Below are 19,213 nucleotides of genomic sequence, written 5' to 3' on the forward strand. Positions count from 1 at the left end.
GTACATCATGCGTGGCCCGTAGCCGTGATGATTGTTGGAAGAGAGTCTCATGTTGACTAGGGATGATCATGAGTTTATAAGTAAAATATACTATCTTTATTGGTACGAGACATCTCCAGTTATGACATTTTATGATTAAAGTGGACAATATCATACCATTGTAGAGGTTCGTGATTTCTAATGCGCGATGACGATCAATTTATATTAATATTTATTTATTAAATTTAAAAAAAAAATTGAAGTGAAGTGATAGGTGCCGTGAGAGCGAGGATGAGGGAGTCAAAATATTAATGGCTACATCTCTTCTTCCAGGTCGGACAATTTTTTATTTTGTTTTTAATTTTGTTTGACATTTAAATTTTTTATTTAAGTGTTTTTCTATTCTTAATTTAGTTCGTATTATACAATTTATTTTATTTTATTTTATTTTAAAATTTTTCATTTTAATGGTTGATAACCTTATATATTTTTTAAAAAAGTAAGTAGATTTAAAAAAAATACAAAATTAAAATTGATAGGACTATAAATTTCAATTTTCATCTTAGGGGTATTTTTGGTACCTTAGAAAATCACGTAGGTTAATCCTGAGTAATATGACAAGTATCAAATATGTATGTCTTATAGGAACGCTACATCAAGGAAAAAAATTAAGGTATGATTAACCTCATGAATATATTCCATGCATTTTGTATAATATGTGCATCCAAATACTTCCGCTTTATGTTTTAAAGTTCAAGAGTATTTTTAAAACAAAATAGTCAATAACGGTTTCATCCATAATTAATGGTAAGACGTTCTTCAACAAAATTTATAGACTTAACTAAAGAATTGATATTAGGGTAAACGAAATTAGGTCATCTTCCACACCCAACCAACCGTTACCGTGTCACGTAAAACTCTCTTCCAAATTCTCATTTACCTCACATAGATTATTCCCCTGTATAATTTTTTTTTTATAAATTCTTTTTAACATGTTCGATTGATGAAGGAACTATTGTCTTAAGAAGAGGCCATCACAGCGTTTTTCCAAAACTTCTATATTTTATTTATTTATTTATTTATTAAGTTGCACCAACATAAACAATATTTTTGAATGATGTGATCCGACAGTGAAATAATATTAGAATATTTTTTTAAAAAAATTTAAAATTGACTTCAGACACAATTTAGAAACAATGAAAACAAAAAATTTTAAGAATAAGAATTTAAAGGATGACGATGTTATGTATGAAATAATGTATAAGAACTATGTATGCATAATTACCGGATTTAATATGTTGTGAAAGAATAGAGGTTGTCGTGAATCATTTTTCATGTCATGATGGAAAGTATGGGGACCTCATGCATAATTGTATAGTCACATGCATCGAAATACTTTCTCATTATGATGAGTAGAAATGCGTACCCTACGAGACTGATTATGATCATCATGTTCGCCATGATGATACGACAGTTGCTATTCCCTCTGGGTGTCTGACAACAATCCGTTAGCGAGTGCTATCTCGACCAGCAGTCCCAAGAGATGTGCAAGCCCGCCTGGTGAGTCCACGTCCTCTTGTATGGGCCAGCAACCTCACCATTTATGAGTGTTTTTGTACTATTTCTCTTTTAGTCCATTTCCAAGTTAATCTCCGGCAACCTCACCGTCATCTCCTCCGGTGAATTCCCGTCCCCGAGATTGGTTCCGTTCCGTAGCAGCTCTTCTTCTCACCTGACGTACCAAATTTTTATTTAATAAATGTAAAAAAAAAAAGTGTTCCTTTTTATATTTACTCCCGAAGGGATTGGACTTCGCAGAGTAGATTATGATTAAATTGAATATCCAATTAGGTTAGAAATTTAACGAAACTAGACAGAATTGTTACAAATTTAAAAATATAAGACCTCATGCATGTTGTATGTTGCGAGTATATGATACTTCAACAATATATTTTGTACGAACACGTACATCATGATACGATACACGCTCCTTTTACATTGGTTTTTATGACAACGCAAACGTGCGCTAGCCCGTAGTCGAACTTAGGGGCATGTATACGAGCACGCTTAGTGAGTTCATGCAAATGTGCGTGAATCGTCTCTAAAAAAGTACTATACATCCAACTTTACCCACACGAGAAGATAGGTCCCACTATGAACCCTGATTGTATGAGATTGCATTTTCCGTCCCTGTGAGACAACTTAATTTGGAGAATTCGTTTGGCGCTTTCTTAATTTGGAAATTAGGTTATATTCATATTAACAAATAATTCGTGAAAAACGTCTCTCTCGAATTTTATATTTTATCAAAATAAATAAATAAATAAGAAAAAAAAAACGTGATTTATTACTTTAAATTAAAAAAAATATATATGAAGCAAAGACAAGTTGGTGTCCAATTATAGCCTTGGCGAAGAAGCAACCCATAATATTTTTTTTCCTATTTTATTTATTATTTATTTTTAATTTGGTAAGAAATTCAACGTTGAAATTACGTGGAATTGTTATTAATATGCGTAATATCTCATCTTATTTATTTATTTATTATTATTATTATTCCTATTTTATTAATTCTTGTATTGAAGAAGACTTATTTAATTTTAAATACATTACATAAATGATAATATATATATATTTTAATTATAATTTGGTAATTTGGCCAATTTTAAATTTTTGTATATTTTAATAGGACCATTTTTTGCAGCAAAAATTATATATTTTAATACAAATCATGTTAGAATAAGTATGTAATGGCCTTTGAAAACACTGTTTTTTTTTCTAATTATTCTTAAAAAAAATACAATCAGTTGCTTTCTTTAAAAATATATTTAATTTTTAAATTAAAAAAAATCAACGGTCGTTTATTATTATATAACCAAACATTTTTTAATTTTGAAAATCATATTATTTTAAAAAATATTCGAAAATTATATATATTTTAACAGATAAAACATCGATTACCATTTTATTATTTATTATTATTATTATTATCTTCCCATCATAAAATTCCACGTCATTTCTATCATCAATCCCATAATTTAGTCAAAGTCAACAAATTAAAATCCATTACCATTCTCATTTAAAAGAAAAAAAAAACTTAAATTACAATTCTACTTCATAAACACTCAACACTATCTAATATATTTATAAATGGAATATTTTATTTTAATTATACTTAAATATAATAAAATAATTCAATATATATTTATCCCATATGAGTTCGGTTGAATTTTTATTGTTCTATTAGTTACAAGTTAATTAATTAAATATTTTGATTGGATAGCATTCATAAACAGTGTATGACAAGTTGTGTTGATAAATGTAATCATTACACGCAAGTCAATCCTTCGTGAAATGTTTATAATTACAGTTGAGTCAAAAGTTTACGTCTTATATCTTAATGAACAATTTATTTATGACCAAACTATAAACTAAGTCTCTCTCCGACCCTCTGTGAGGGCAAAATCACATTGTTAAGTCCTGAAATCAACACTTATATGAACGATTTAAATCAAATCATTGTGATAATTACAAAGTGGTCGTATCAATAATGTTACAAAGATACACTCAATTTCATCCGTAATACTATAAACCATTTGTGTTATTTAGGCATTTCTGATGTTTAAGATTACACTAATAACCTCAAATTTTTCACAAATAAAATAATCATAATTATTAGTAATTAAATGATTAATTACTAGGCAGGCACACTTTTGTTGTAAATTCATAAAATCATTTATTAATTAAAATATCAAATTAAAAAAAAAATAATAATAATTTTATTTCCTTTAAAATAAAAACTCACTTCAACGGCCCTTCTTCCTTTTCCTCTGCTCCATTTTTGCTCTCCCATGGCGGAATCTTCCGACAAGCCCCGACTCCATTTTCTCTTCCGTTGCTTCAGATCTTCCCCCAACGTTCAACGCCAAAAGGCTAACCCGATCGCCTCCCCGAACCGCCGGACTCCGTCGCTTCGTTTTCGATTCAAGAAGTCCTCTGCAACTGTGCCGCTCGACGCCGCCGTGCCATGTCACGATGAACTCTCTTTGTCGCCGGAGTTCAATACACCGCCTCCGCCGCCGCCGATTAAAGGCGAAATCATCGTGGATTCAGGCTGTAAGACAATAAAGCCGAGTAAAACGCGGAAGAAATCCGAGTCAACTCAGTCGAATCCGAAATCCGAGTCAACTCAGTCTAATCCCACGGCGGAGAAACTCCCGCCGGCGAAAAAAACTTCCCCGTCGTTACACTCTGTTAAGGATAGTTGACCGTTCACTAGATATTTGCCTTTACCATATTTGCCCTCTTATTAAAGGCAAATATATTGCATTCATTTATTATACTTTCCTTTTATTACTATTTCCATATTATTTGTAATTTACCATATTTCTGTATCCTGAAAATGATTATAAATAAGAGAACTCTCACCCCATTTAGGTGTGGTGATTCAGCAAACATTCACATGGTATCAGAGCCCTTTCGGTTTAACAACCTGATCCTTTCTTCTCTATGGCTTCCGAATCTTCTTATCATCTTCTTCCTTTCAATACTCTAATCCATATGATCACCATCAAACTTTCTTCCTCCAATTATCTTCTTTGGAAAAGCCAACTTCTCCCTCTCCTTGAGAGTCAAGACATGCTGGGCTATGTCGATGGAACTATGGTTCCACCACCTCGCTTTGAACCAGAAACCTCTTCAACACTCAACCCCAAATATTTGGCATGGAGAGCAGCCGATCAACGACTTCTCTGTCTCCTGCTCTCCTCTCTCACTGAGGAAGCCATGGCTGTTGTCGTTGGTCTCTCTACTGCACGTGATGTTTGGCTTGCGTTGGAAACTACGTTCAGCCATCAGTCGAAAGCTCGTGAACTGAGACTCAAGGATGACTTGCAGTTGATGAAACGTGGCACCAAACCTGTTGCTGAGTATGCCCGTGCCTTCAAAAAAATTTGTGACCAACTTCATGCCATCGGCAGACCGGTCGAGGACATTGATAAAGTGCACTGGTTCCTTCGTGGACTCGGCACCGAATTTTCAGCTTTTTCTACTGCTCAGATGGCTCTCACCTCTATCCCCTGTTTTGCAGATTTAGTCTCTAAAGCTGAAAGTTTTGAGTTGTTTCAGCTCTCCCTTGAGTCCTCTAACTCCACTCCTACAGCATTCACAGTCACTAATCGTGGTCGCACCCATGGAAGCCACCCTGCTTCCTTTACCAACCAGCGAGGTCGTTCTTATTCTCACAAAAACAACTCTTTTAATCGAGGACGAACCCACTCAAGTCAAGGTCGTCGACCACCTCACTGCCAAATATGCCGCAAAGAGGGCCATTATGCTGACCGCTGCAACCAACGGTATGTTCGACCTGATTCTTCTCATGCTCACCTTGCTGAAGCCTTTAACACGTCATGTTCTATTGCTGGACCCGATACTGCTGATTGGTTTCTGGACACTGGAGCTTCGGCCCATATGACTGCCGACCCATCTATTTTGGATCAGTCTAAAAATTACACGGGTAAGGACTCTGTGATTGTAGGAAACGGTGCATCCCTACCCATTACCCACACCGGTACTCTTTCTCCTGTTCCAAATATTCACTTGTTAGATGTCTTGGTTGTCCCTCACCTCACTAAAAATCTTCTTTCCATAAGTAAATTAACGTCTGATTTTCCTCTCTCCGTTACATTTACTAATAATCTTATTACTATCCAGAATCGTCAAACAGGAAGGGTGGTGGCAACCGGTAAAAGAGATGGAGGGCTATATGTGCTGGAGCGCGGCAACTCTGCTTTTATTTCAGCCCTTAGAAACAAATCTTTACGTGCCTCATATGATTTATGGCATGCTCGTCTAGGTCATGTGAATCATTCTGTTATTTCTTTTTTAAATAGAAAAGGTCATCTTTCTCTTACGTCTTTATTGCCTTCTCCATCATTATGTAATACTTGTCAGCTTGCGAAAAGTCATCGATTGCCTTATTCCCGCAATGAACGTAGGTCGTCTCATGTGTTAGATCTTATTCATTGTGATCTTTGGGGTCCTTCTCCCGTCAAATCAAATTCGGGTTTCCTTTATTATGTTATTTTTATTGATGATTATTCTCGATTCACTTGGTTTTACCCTTTAAAATTTAAATCTGATTTTTTTGATATTTTTCTTCAATTTCAAAAATTTGTGGAAAATCAATATTCTTCTCGTATCAAGGTATTTCAAAGCGATGGTGGTACCGAATTTACTAGTACTTGTTTCAAAACTCATTTACGTAATTCTGGCATCCACCATCAACTCTCTTGTCCATATACACCTGCTCAAAATGGTCGTGCTGAGAGAAAACATCGTCATGTGACTGAGACTGGCTTGGCCCTTCTCTTTCACTCTCATCTTTCTTCTCGTTTTTGGGTTGACGCCTTCAGCACTGCAGCTTATATTATCAACCGGTTGCCTACTCCACTTCTTGGAGGTAAGTCACCCTTTGAACTCCTTTATGGCTACACTCCACATTATGACAATTTTCATCCCTTTGGTTGTCGTGTTTATCCTTATTTGCGTGATTATATGCCTAACAAGCTTTCTCCCCGCAGCATTCCTTGTATTTTTTTGGGTTATAGTCCTGCTCATAAAGGGTTCCGCTGTCTTGATCCGGCCACCACTAAGCTATATATCACCTGTCATGCTCAATTTGATGAAACCCACTTTCCTGCTATCCCTAGCTCCCAGACCCAACCTCTTTCCTCTATTCCTATTTCAAATTTCTTAGAACCACATTTTCATCATATTGATTCATCCCCCCCTACCACTTCATCACCGCAAACTCCTCGATCCAGTTCATCCCCATGTGATATTTGTTCTGACCTTGTAGATGAGTCTGTGCAGGTTGATACTTCTCTTGCAGGTTCCACTTTGCCACCCTCGACTTCTAATTCGACCTCTATTGAACCTCCTGTTGATTTCTCTTCTTTGGGCACTCATCCTATGATCACACGAGCCAAAGCTGGTATATTCAAGACTCGTCATCCAGCAAATCTTGGTATTTTGGGCTCATCTGGACTTCTTTCTGCTCTTCTTGCATCCACTGAGCCAAAAGGATTCAAATCTGCGGCTAAGAATCCTGCTTGGGTGGCTGCCATGGATGAAGAAATTCGAGCATTACAACAAAATGATACTTGGACTTTGGTTCCTCGCCCTGCCAACACCAACATCGTGGGCTCTAAATGGGTGTTTCGTATTAAATATTTGCCTGATGGATCTGTCGAGCGTTTCAAGGCTCGTCTTGTTGCCAAAGGTTATACTCAGGTTCCTGGTCTTGACTACACTGACACTTTCAGTCCGGTTGTCAAAGCTACCACTGTCCGTGTTGTGCTTTCTATTGCAGTCACAAATAAATGGCCTCTTCGACAACTTGATGTCAAGAATGCTTTTCTCAATGGAACTCTTATTGAACGTGTTCATATGGAACAACCTCCTGGGTATATTGATCCTCGATTTCCCACTCATGTTTGTCTATTAAAGAAAGCCCTCTATGGTTTAAAGCAAGCTCCTCGTGCTTGGTTTCAGCGTTTTAGCTCATTTCTTCTCACACTTGGGTTTTCTTGCAGTCGCGCTGACACGTCCCTTTTTGTCTTTCATCAGCAATCTAACATTATCTATTTGCTTCTTTATGTTGATGACATTATTGTTACCGGCAACAACTCATCTCTTATTGACAGCTTTACTCGCAAGCTTCATTCTGAGTTTGCTACCAAAGATTTGGGTTCTCTCAGTTACTTTCTTGGTCTTGAAGCTTCACCCACTCCTGATGGTCTCTTTATTAGTCAGTTAAAATATGCTCGAGATATTCTTACTCGTGCTCAGTTGCTCGATAGCAAACCAGTTCACACTCCCATGGTTGTTTCTCAACACCTGACTGCTGATGGTTCTCCTTTCTCTGATCCTACTCTCTACAGATCTCTTGTTGGCGCCCTTCAGTACTTGACTATTACGCGTCCAGATATTGCCTATGCTGTCAATTCTGTCAGTCAATTCTTGCATGCCCCTACTGCAGATCACTTTCTTGCTGTCAAACGTATTCTTCGCTATGTCAAAGGAACACTCCACTTTGGTCTTACCTTTCGTCCATCCACTGTTCCTAGTACGCTAGTCGCTTATTCGGATGCTGACTGGGCTGGTTGTCCCGATACTCGTCGTTCTACATCCGGCTATTCTATTTATCTTGGTAACAATCTGGTTTCTTGGAGTGCCAAAAAGCAACCTACTGTCTCACGCTCCAGCTGTGAATCTGAGTATCGTGCTCTTGCCACAACCGCTGCTGAACTTCTTTGGGTTATGCATCTTTTGCATGACCTCAAGGTCCCTATTTCACAGCAGCCCTTACTCTTATGTGACAACAAAAGTGCTATTTTTTTGAGCTCTAATCCCGTTTCTCACAAGCGGGCCAAACATGTTGAACTAGATTATCATTTTCTTCGAGAACTTGTTATCGCTGGCAAACTTCACACACAATATGTACCCTCTCATCTCCAAGTTGCTGACATCTTCACAAAGAGTATTTCTCGACCTCTCTTTGAATTTTTCAGATCCAAGCTTTACGTTCGTTCAAATCCGACGCTCAGCTTGCGGGGGGGTGTTAAGGATAGTTGACCGTTCACTAGATATTTGCCTTTACCATATTTGCCCTCTTATTAAAGGCAAATATATTGCATTCATTTATTATACTTTCCTTTTATTACTATTTCCATATTATTTGTAATTTACCATATTTCTGTATCCTGAAAATGATTATAAATAAGAGAACTCTCACCCCATTTAGGTGTGGTGATTCAGCAAACATTCACACACTCCGAAAAAGGTTTGAAGAAATCAATCTCTCATCTCCCTACCGCCGCCGCCGCCCCAACTACATCGCTGGCGTCCTCCGACAGCTGGAAACCGCCGAAAAATTCCCCAACCAAGAAGTTCGATCTCGTAACTGTAATTGTTGCGGTAGCGATTGTAGTACTGTGGGGACGACTCTGCGCCATACTCTGCACGGCGGCGCTGTTCTACCTCAGACGTTGCCTGAGATCGAAAGCCGAACTGGACGTCGTCGTCGACGGAGGAGGTGCTTTTGGTAGGGTTTCATCAGAGGTTTAGGCAAAATACGGTTACGGAAAACCACCATGCGAGGGAGCTTGGAGAATATTCTAATGGCGGAAGTGACAGTCATTGTATGGTAATTTCTTCCAAACGCTGTAAAAACCAATAATTTTACTAATTGATATATATATATGAAGCTGACCTAAATAAGCCTAATATAATTAAATAATATCAACAAATAAGTGTGTTATTATTTATTAATTATGTAATAAAGTAAATTAAAATTTTATTGACCAAGATAATATAAATTTAAAGTTTATTCATAAAAATAAATGACAAATTAAAATAACACCATTAATAGTGAATAAATACTAATTATTATTTTAGTCTATTTTGTTCATATGTTTTTAATAATATTTTTTTTTAGTAAGAAAAGTATAGTATGTGAATATGTTTTCAAAAATTTATTCTTTTATATATATATATATATATATATGTATGAAAAAAAATATCCATCTCCTAAAGTTTTGAACTTACAGCTACAACTATTTGGAGAGTGATGAGGTTGATGCAGAGTGATGAGAATGTTAGCTTTCCATAGAGTGATGAAGCTGATGCAGAGTGATGATGATGTTAGCTTTCCATTACAATATATAGTATGTATCATATTTGACCCTTGATTATAAACTAATATATTGTATTGTCGAGAATATTTAGTCTTCATTACAATTTATTATAGGTATCATATTTGACCCTTGATCATAGGCTAATATTGTGTATCCATTTATTGCTCTTTTTCATTTCCTCTATGATTTATTTGATTCTGTAAATGATTATTAATATAAAGTTGTTATCCACCATTTAATTACGGTGATTTTAACAAATATTCTGACTTGTGGTTATATCTTTTTCTCCTTCTCCTTCTCCTTCTCCTTTCAATCTTGGTATCAAGCCATCTCAAATCCCTCACAAGGATGCTGGACAAGGTCTTTTTTATAAACGGTGAAGCTGATGTGTGATCTTTCGTGACAACATACCTCGATGTTATATGCTCTCCTGCTCATTATCATTACGTTCGTCTTGCATATCCAAGAGTTGATGCTCAGAACCCTTATCTGATCACGAGGTATGACGGGACTGTAATCAATCCCCAACCCTGGGGTTTGGGTGCTAATATTCGTTTAAGTATGGTATGTCTTAACGAGTTGAGCATGGTGGTGGTGCTCTAGAGCGTAGGAACCCTCTAGCTTTTGCTCATTTTGCCAATCACCCAACCAAGGATATGGTTCTAAATGTCATGATTTGCCCTTATGATTTCCCCTTGACAGGGAAGGATATGTGTGAGATCCCACGTCAGTGTTGAAGAGGGAAACCAAACATTCCTTATAAGGGTGTGGAAACCTCTTTTTAATAGATGCGTTTTAAAACTTTAAGGGGAAGTCTGAAACGAAAAGCCCAAAGAGGACAATATCGACTAGAGGTGGACTTGGGCCGTTATAAATGGTATAAGAGCCAGACACCAGACAGTGTGCCAACGAAAACACTGGGCTCCGAGGGGGGTGAATTGTGAAACATTCCTTATAAGGGTGTGTAACCTCTCCCTAGTAGACATGTTTTAAACCCTTGAGAGTAAGCCCGAAATGGAAAGCCCAGAGGACAATATCTGCTAGCGGGGAAGCTCGAAAGGGAAAGTCCAAAGAGGACAATATCTACTAGCGGTAAACTTGAGCTGGTACAAGAGAGTTTATATTCCAAACGTATCATTTGTAAATGAAGAAGTGAACATGAAGAGGCTCGGTAGCTTTCGGTTCGGGTCGGAGCGTTCGATCATCCAATCAACGGATCAAATACGACCATTAAAGAGTAACACATGTTTGTATAGAGCTTGAGGATTAGAAATGGCTAGTTTGCATAGACTTATTTGAGGAACCCAAGATAGTCTAAATGATTTCTATTCTAATTTACACAACCAATTAACAAAACAAAGGATGAACATAACTCCTACTCACTTGAAGATTTGGATATGAAGCCTTCATCTTTATCCTAAATTTTAAACTAACTAGCTATCAAAAAAACCCGGACCTGCTCGAGAAAGTAGCTCCTTCCCAGCATCCTTCCCCATTGCTATCATATCGTCGATGGCATACGAACCTCGTCGAGAAGTTTCAAGAACTGTAAAATATGTAGATATTCAATGTTCTAGCAATGTAGAAGTTACTTCATTCGAACATGAACGTTTGAGATCGTACCTCGGGTTCCGTCCGGGGAAGCTACCAACCCTTTGAATATACAATTGCCATCTTCATCCCTCGACGCATATCCCGCAATCGGGGTTCGGCATGATCCATCAAGAGTCTCGAGGAAAGCTCTCTCACAAACAACAGCCAGTCTTGTTTCCTCATGGTTTAATGAGGCTAAGTACTCAGCCTGCAAATGAGAAACCAAACGGGAATGGCGAAGTTCAGCTCAAATAAGATGTCATTTAGTTGTGTTTCTCAAGCAATGAACTTTCATGGACAAATATTGATTTGTATAGCCAATGAAAACGCACCATTTTGTCATCGTCGCTTCGACAGGCGATACCGATAGCTCCCTGAGCAACAGCTGGAAGCATTTCATCGATTGAAAGGATCGAAGTAACGTTTTCTGTCATATTTAAACGTCGAAGTCCAGCTAGAGCTAATAGTGTTGCTTGGACTACTCCTTCGTTTAGTTTTTTCAACCTTGTTTGGACATTACCCCGAAAATTCTCGAGTACCTAACGAGTGACACCAACAAACAATGGAAAAAACGAGAGCGAGCATCAGAACCAACATACAAGATTGAAGATTTAAGACTCGTTAAACACTACCATGCTAGTAGATATTGCCCGTTTTGGCCCGTTACATATCGCTATCAATCTCACGGTTTTAAAACGCGTATGCTAGTGAGAGGTTTCCACACCCGTATAAAGAATGCTTTGTTCCTCTCTCTAACCGATGTGAGATCTTACAATCCACCCCCTTGGGGGCCCAGTGTACTCGCTGGCACACCGTCCAGTGTCTGATTCTAATACCATTTGTAACAGTCCAAGCCCATCGCTAGAAGATACTGATCTCTTTGGGCTTTCCCTTCAAGGGCTTCCTCTCAAAATTTTAAAACGAGTCTACTAGGAAGAGGTTTCCACACCCTTATAAGAAATGCTTCGTTCACCTCTCCAACCAACGTGGGATCTCACACATAAACATTCCATCAAGAATCAGAATTCAACATACACAACAACAATGTAAACGTAGAACATAAACTTTTTGGATGTTTTTCCATTAAATAACACACCATACTTACTTCGAGGGACGGATATCGATTCAGTAGCTGAGACTTTCTTCTCAGTGAAGCTGTACCGACGACGCTTCCAGCTGGAAGCTCGGCAAGTGAACCTGCACGTAGAGAAATGAATGCGTCCCGGACGTCCTCCCTCGGAAGGTTACACGGGAGGATGGTTTTTTCAGGTAAGTAAGTTGGGACATCTTTCATTGAGTGAACAGCAATGTCTATGTCACCATTGATAAGTGCATCATCAATCTCTTTTGTAAATAAGCCTTTCCCACCAATGTCTGCAAGTGGCTGAGAGAGTATTTTGTCACCAGTGGTTTTGATTACAACAATCTGAATGGCACCATCTTCAGCTAGCTCAGGATGGGAAGCCATGAGCTTGTCTCTTGTCTCATGAGCCTGGGCTAGTGCTAATGGGCTGTCCTGACACAGAAGAAGATAAAGTAAACCCAATCAAACAAGCATATAGAAAATGAAGTAACCTTGTCCTCTTTACGCTTTTCCTTCTAGGCTTCCCTTTAAGGTTTTTAAAACGCGTTTGGTAGGGAGAGGTTTCCACACCCTTATAAAGAATGTTTCGCCCTCCCCAACCGATGTGGGATCTCACAATCCACCCCCTTTGGGTCCCAGCGTCCTCACTGGCACTTGTTCTCTTCTCAAATCGACGTGAGACCCCTAATCCACACCCCTTTTGAGCCCAATGACCTTGCTAGCACACCGCCTCGTGTCCACCCTCCTTCGGGGCTCAACCTTCCACTGGCACATTGCCCGGTGTCTGGCTCTGATACCATTTGTAACGACCTAAGCCCATCGCTAGTAAATATTGTCCTCTCTGGGCTTCCCTTCCGGGCTTCCCCTCAAGGTTTTAAAACGCGTTTGCTACGGAGAAGTTTCCACACTCTTATGGAGAATGTTTTGTTCTCCTCAACCGATGTGGGATCTCCCAATCCACCCCCTTTAGGGTCCAACGTCCTCTCTCGCACTTGTTCCCTTCTCAAATCAACGTGGGACCCCAATCCACACCTCTTCGTAGCCCAACGTTCTTGTTGGCACACTGCCTCGTGTCCACCCTCCTTCGGGGCTCATCCTTCCACTGGCACATCGCCCAATGTCTAGTGACAATACCATTTATAACGACCTAATCCCACCACTAACATATATTGTCCTCTTTGAACTTCCCCTTCTGGGCTTCCCCTCAAGATTTTAAAATGCGTATGCCAGGGAGGGGTTTCCACACCCTTATAAAGAATGTTCCATTCTCCTCCACAACCGACGTAGGATCTCACATTAGTTTTACTCTTCAAACGAAGAACTGATTCTACTCTACAACACCAGATTGGATCCAAACATTTAGATTGTAAGGTAAAACACTATCACTGCCATGATTGATAGCATGAGCAGCATAAACACTTTATCAGAACTTAATCACAGTTAAAAGGCACAAATTGAAGTGATCCAAACCCTTAAACAACAACTGAATGCCCTACATTATCCCTCAAATCAGCCACAAACTCATGATTAGAAACTGAACACATCCTAAAACATAAACCAAAAGAAAATCGAAAAAAGACCCACGAAACAAAGAAGTTATACCTTCCTCTGGTGCCAATTCTGAGGAGAGCAACCTTGGTCTTCCCTGCCTGCTGCTCCACAGCAACAGAGGCTCTTATGAGGCCAAGCCCATGAAGTTTCTTGGGGGCATTAATGAAAGCCGGAGGTTTAAGGGAAAGTGAGGAGAACCCAGGAAGAGAAAGGGAGGCAAGATTACAAGGGCGAGCCATGGGAGAGTGGCTTACAGAAGGGGAAGATAAAGCAACCATTTGAGAAGAAGAAGAAGAAGAAGAAGAAGAAGAAGAAAGAAAAAAGGAGATGGGTTAGCTTAGAAGGGATTGTTTTTGATGACCCAACAGGCCAAATCTCTGCATTCGCGTTGGCAGATAGGATTCTCATCCATTTCACTTCCATTTGCAAAACTTTTTTTTAAAAATAAAATAAAAAAGGGACTTTTACGGTCCGGTTCAAGACGGTTTGATCTGTTCATACTCGAATTGGACCGGCCATCAAGATTGGTTTTGCTTTTCCTTATTTTAAATATTTTTAATATTTTTTTAAAGTATGGTACCGATTTAGTTGAGTTGTAACTCTATTTTCGAGTTTGTCCCGTCAGTCCAACAAAAAAAATATCAACCCATAAATCCAACCAAATTTTTTGTTTTCCAAAAATTTAATCAAACAGACTGGAATATAACATTTACCATAAATTTTAAAAAGTCAAATAACAATATTACAATATAGTCTTTTATACAGACAAAAATTTGGGTAAGAGCGGAGTCTTGACGAAATATAATATAGATCTTCGATCCTCACTTGTCCACTCGGGGGCAGATCTCCTTTCTATGGTCGGACTATTATTTTATTTTATTATATATTTTTTATAAATATGAGTGTGCATATTTTCTTTAGGATGAAAATAAACATAATTAAGACATTTAAAATATTGCTATGTCCTAAAACTAAATCAAATTAAATCCGGGGGAAAAACGGTCAACCAAACGGGAAGGTTCGAACCCGCGCCGATGAACGAAGACTATGATGAGGCTGCTCTCTCAGACATTTCGTAGCCAAAAACTCCCAATTTCAAGCTCAGAAGTTTCGAAATCTTCTTCTTCTGCATCAACTAAGGTTCCAACATTGATCGTCAAATCAGAGCCGGAGCCGAAGAAATGGTGCGTTTATCTCATCATCTCCTCCAATCCCCCCATCAAAACCTATGTAGGAGTCACCCTCGACTTTGATCGACGGTATGTCGAATTTCTTCTCTTGCGTTTCTTGTTTGAATCCCAGATTCCATGATTTGGTGTTGAAATTTTTTCTAGGTCGTGTTCGATTTAGCCTTGAAAAGTGATATTTCGAGCTTTTAGGTTAAACATTTGGCTTCATATTGTTGAATAATCTGACTCGATCAAACTCACACACCCATGAACAGAAATTAAACAAAGAGATACAAAGATTTACGTGATTCATCCACGGACTGCAACCAATCACAATAATCAAAGTGTATATACAAAGTCTCACTTCCTCTCAAATGCCACTAGGTAAATACAAAATGACACTCAATCTCAATAACCATCCTAGAAGATCATTTATATAAGCATACAAGATGATTCATGTATCAATATGAGAGATGAACCATATGAATTTCAGTAGGTGTATGCATAGGAGAAGGGAATAGAAGAAGGGAATGTACCAAAAATGTTCATGAATCTGATTCTTTATGTCAATTTACAACCGTTACTAGGTGAATAAGTGCAATTTCTTTGAAAAATATGCTCAAATTGTGTCACTTGTTATGGATATAACTTTGTATTGAGTCAATTTGGTGGATAAAGACGAGGTTGGTCTTTGAAAAAGAACTTGGGTTTAGATGCTGAACTGCTTGATTAATCAGTTGAGGTATTGGTTTTCTTTCGAGCTTGTAAGATAGGGAGTGTTTTGGGATCATGCCCACACTGTTGTGAGATATGCTTCAAATTTGCACTTTGCAGCTTTTACATGTCCTTTCTGCATAAGCGGTATTCAAATATTTCTTAATGTCACGAAGTTGTATTCTTGTACAGTTTAAAACAACATAATGGTGAAATAAAAGGTGGTGCAAAGGCAACTCGAGCGGGGCGACCCTGGATTTGTGCGTGCAAAATTCATGGTTTTAAAGACCAAAGTCAAGGTATCCATTTAAAATAGAATTTCAAGGGCATTGCCTGCCTATTTGTGATTGTAGTCATTCTAGACATTATGTTGCTTAGGGCTCTTGAACAGGTGAGATATTTCCTAGTTTCTTTGTTTTGGTAGTGATCTTCCTAAGTTAGATGTAACAGTCCAAGCCACCGCTAGCACTGCTAGCAGATATTGTTCTCTTTGAACTTTCCTTTTCGGACCAGAACCTTAACCCGACACCTTTGACCAACTCGGCCATCTAATGGTATCAGAGCCAGGCATCGAGCGGTGTGCCAGCGAGGACGCTGGGCCCCCAAGGGGGGTGGATTGTGATATCCCACATCAGTTGGAGAGGGGAACGAAACATTCTCTATAAGGGTGTGAAAAATTCTCCCTAGCAAACGCGTTTTAAAACCATGAGGCTAATGGCGATATGTAACGGGCCAAAGCGGACAATATCTTCTAGTGGTGAACTTGGGCTGCTACATTAGACATCAATGGTCAAATATATTTCAGATTTTCTCGTATTGTGAGTACTATTTTCCTGAGAAACAATCTTTATTCATTGCTCCACGCTGATATTTATTATATGATGCATTTTAATCATCATGGATTGACATAGTTGTCAACAAAGACCATGTAAATAATGAAGAACTTGGAGAGAATGAGTTCAAATTATGGTGCCGATCTATGTAGAATATTGTACATAGGGTGAGATTGTTGTCCGGTGAGAATAGCTGAGGTGTGCATAAGTTGTGCTAGTCTGGTAATCTCCCGCTCCCAAATTATATGCATGTTAGGACTCATACCTTCCAAATGGGGCCTTCCATCTTTAGTGTATTTTGATTTGATTTTTCCCCCTGGAAATGAAACAAGCTGCAACTTATAGCATTTCTGATTTAAAAAGCAGCTTGAAAGCCCCCTTGTTTTTCAGTTTTTTTTATTTACTAAACTGATAAAGGAAAGAAGGCGGGTCGTTATGGCCAATTAGGCAAACCATGCCAATGCACTAGTCAGCCGGTGTGGTGGCGAACACATTGTGCAGGTGGCCTTTCTCCTAGACTGTTCAGGAACATAGATCCGCAGTAGCTCACTTGTTGAAATAGTCACAGTGACAATTGGAGGTTGCTGGGTGAGACCAAGAGAAAGAAAGGACGGGAGGCAAGGGGCGTCAGTAATGGCCCCATGCGTAGGCGTCTGGACTTGTTGCTATGAACATTCTTCACGTTCATATCTCAAGAGCCTGTTTTGACCGACTTTCCAAGAGCTTAAAAATAAGATTGGTTTCACTCAAAACACATTTTAAACACTTAGAAATCATGTTTTGAAGCTCTATTTGGACCACCAACCTGATAATCAAATTTCTCTAGAGCTTTGGAACCGAGAAATGTTGGATAAAATCATTCCCACACCATTACTGATGCTGTTTTTGTATACTTTGGTATGCAGCTTGTGAGTTTGAATCAAAATGGAAAGAAATTTGCAGGAAAATGTGCCATATGAGAAAGGAAGAAGTAGATGATCAGACATTAAGATTGCTGAAGCAAAGACAGAGAGCTCTGGGAAAAGTGAAAGGTCTGTTTGATTGCACTCAATTTGAGTTTGATTGGGAACTCGATCCTTTCTGATTCTTTTACAATATTTATCAAAGTTGTTTATTAGATCAAATCTTCTTAAACTTTACCTTTCATAAAATAAAATTAATAAATAAAATACTCTTAAATTTCATAAGTTTTAATAGTAACTTCAAACTTTCAAAAAAGTTCAAAAATGCTCTTACCGTTAGATTTGGTTGGAAATTGATAATATTTTGTTTCAAAAATATCCTTCAACTTTCAAAAGTAGAATACTAGTTTTCAAAAGTTTCATTATAATATCTTAAATTTACAGTTTATAACCAAATTTGTAAATTAACCGCTTACCATAAAAACTTATGGACTTTGAAATTAAATGAGCAACGCATGATCCACTCGGCGATCATACTCTTTACACACGCGCTCAAAGCCGCGTACCCTACAAACATTCTAACGTCCGATTTAAACCTCAAAAGCTGCGGGAAAAACAGCCAAAAACTCGTCGACATCACGAACCCAATCATTAACGACGACGGTACAACCGGCGGCACCCGGAACTTCCCGCCCACCGCTGACTTTAACGCCATCTCCGAAACTTTTAATTTTAATAATTAGTAAGTCTTTAAAATAAATGACAGACCATATGATGAAGCATCGTCACACTATCATATGGTGAACCTTCCTTTCTTATGTTATATATGTGTTTTTCTTTAATATTTTATGAGTTTGTTTGTTTCCAAACGAAATTTGTCGCCCTTGTCAGATGAACACGACTCTCAACAATGGTATGATATTGTCCACTTTGACCATAAGCTCTCATGGCTTTGCTTTGAGCTTCCCCAAAAAGTCTCATACCAATCGAGATTTATTTCCTTACTTACTTATAAACCCATGATCATTCCCTAAATTAGCCCATGTGGGACTTTCATCATCCAACAGCTTTCATCCTCGTTGGAGCAGTAGAGTCGTGTTGTGTTGTCGTTGTGACGAAGCCCACCGCTAGCAGGTATTGTCCGTTTTAACCTGTTACGTATCACTGTCAGTCTCATGATTTTAAAACGTGCTACTAAAGAATAAACCCTTATAAGAAATATTTCGTTCCCACTCTTCAACCAACGTGGGGCTAATTAAAGAAAATATCATACTTATATAAATAAAGATATTATCAAAAAATTTAAAAAAATTCGAAAGTAGAGGAGGAACACATATATTTAAAGTGAATAGTATTATGTTGGAAGGTCATCGTACATAAATAAATAAATAAATAATAAACCTAATATAATTTTATAAATAAAATATTAAAATTCTCGAAAAGCANAAAAAAAAAAAAAAAAAAAAAGTGGAATAACGCCAATGCCAACCTATTCCTCATGAATCACGATGATACAAATAGATTTCATTAATATATATATATATATATATATATATATATATACAAACGATTCTATTAATATTCTTTTATATAATATAAATATTATATTATGGGAATGTGCATTAATCCATTATTTTTTAAAATTTAAAGCATAATTGAATTAAACACAATTTAAAGCATAATTGTAATT

The 19,213-nt window shown here is 37.8% G+C and overlaps 2 protein-coding genes across 2 annotated transcripts; one reads left to right on the top strand and one right to left on the bottom strand.

The window, feature by feature from the left end:
• Window positions 1–10,907: 10,907 nt before the first annotated feature.
• On the bottom strand, window positions 10,908–14,309 carry LOC111791833 (porphobilinogen deaminase, chloroplastic-like). Its single transcript, XM_023673317.1, has 5 exons — window positions 13,957–14,309; window positions 12,376–12,781; window positions 11,603–11,809; window positions 11,301–11,478; window positions 10,908–11,223 (listed from the first exon to the last, which is right to left on the bottom strand). Exons 1-5 carry the CDS (start codon window positions 14,181–14,183, stop codon window positions 11,111–11,113), a joined length of 1,131 nt encoding a protein of 376 aa, XP_023529085.1. The 5' UTR covers window positions 14,184–14,309; the 3' UTR covers window positions 10,908–11,110.
• A 576-nt stretch (window positions 14,310–14,885) lies between these two features.
• LOC111791212 (structure-specific endonuclease subunit slx1) lies at window positions 14,886–17,740 on the top strand. Its single transcript, XM_023672473.1, has 3 exons — window positions 14,886–15,164; window positions 15,981–16,087; window positions 17,527–17,740. Exons 1-3 carry the CDS (start codon window positions 14,953–14,955, stop codon window positions 17,703–17,705), a joined length of 498 nt encoding a protein of 165 aa, XP_023528241.1. The 5' UTR covers window positions 14,886–14,952; the 3' UTR covers window positions 17,706–17,740.
• Window positions 17,741–19,213: the final 1,473 nt, after the last annotated feature.

Source organism: Cucurbita pepo, chromosome LG03 (genome assembly GCF_002806865.2).
Source record: "Cucurbita pepo subsp. pepo cultivar mu-cu-16 chromosome LG03, ASM280686v2, whole genome shotgun sequence".
Classification (NCBI taxonomy): domain Eukaryota; kingdom Viridiplantae; phylum Streptophyta; class Magnoliopsida; order Cucurbitales; family Cucurbitaceae; genus Cucurbita; species Cucurbita pepo.

Coding starts and splice junctions, on each gene's coding strand:
- LOC111791833 (XM_023673317.1), bottom strand. CDS start 14,183: ATGGTTGCTTTATCTTCCCCTTCTGTAAGCCACTCTCCCATGGCTCGC. Junction 11,810..12,375: donor ATCGATATCCGTCCCTCGAA/GTAAGTATGGTG, acceptor GTCACTCGTTAG/GTACTCGAGAATTTTCGGGG. Junction 11,224..11,300: donor TTCCCCGGACGGAACCCGAG/GTACGATCTCAA, acceptor CATATTTTACAG/TTCTTGAAACTTCTCGACGA.
- LOC111791212 (XM_023672473.1), top strand. CDS start 14,953: ATGATGAGGCTGCTCTCTCAGACATTTCGTAGCCAAAAACTCCCAATT. Junction 15,165..15,980: donor ACCCTCGACTTTGATCGACG/GTATGTCGAATT, acceptor ATTCTTGTACAG/TTTAAAACAACATAATGGTG. Junction 16,088..17,526: donor TTTTAAAGACCAAAGTCAAG/GTATCCATTTAA, acceptor TTTGGTATGCAG/CTTGTGAGTTTGAATCAAAA.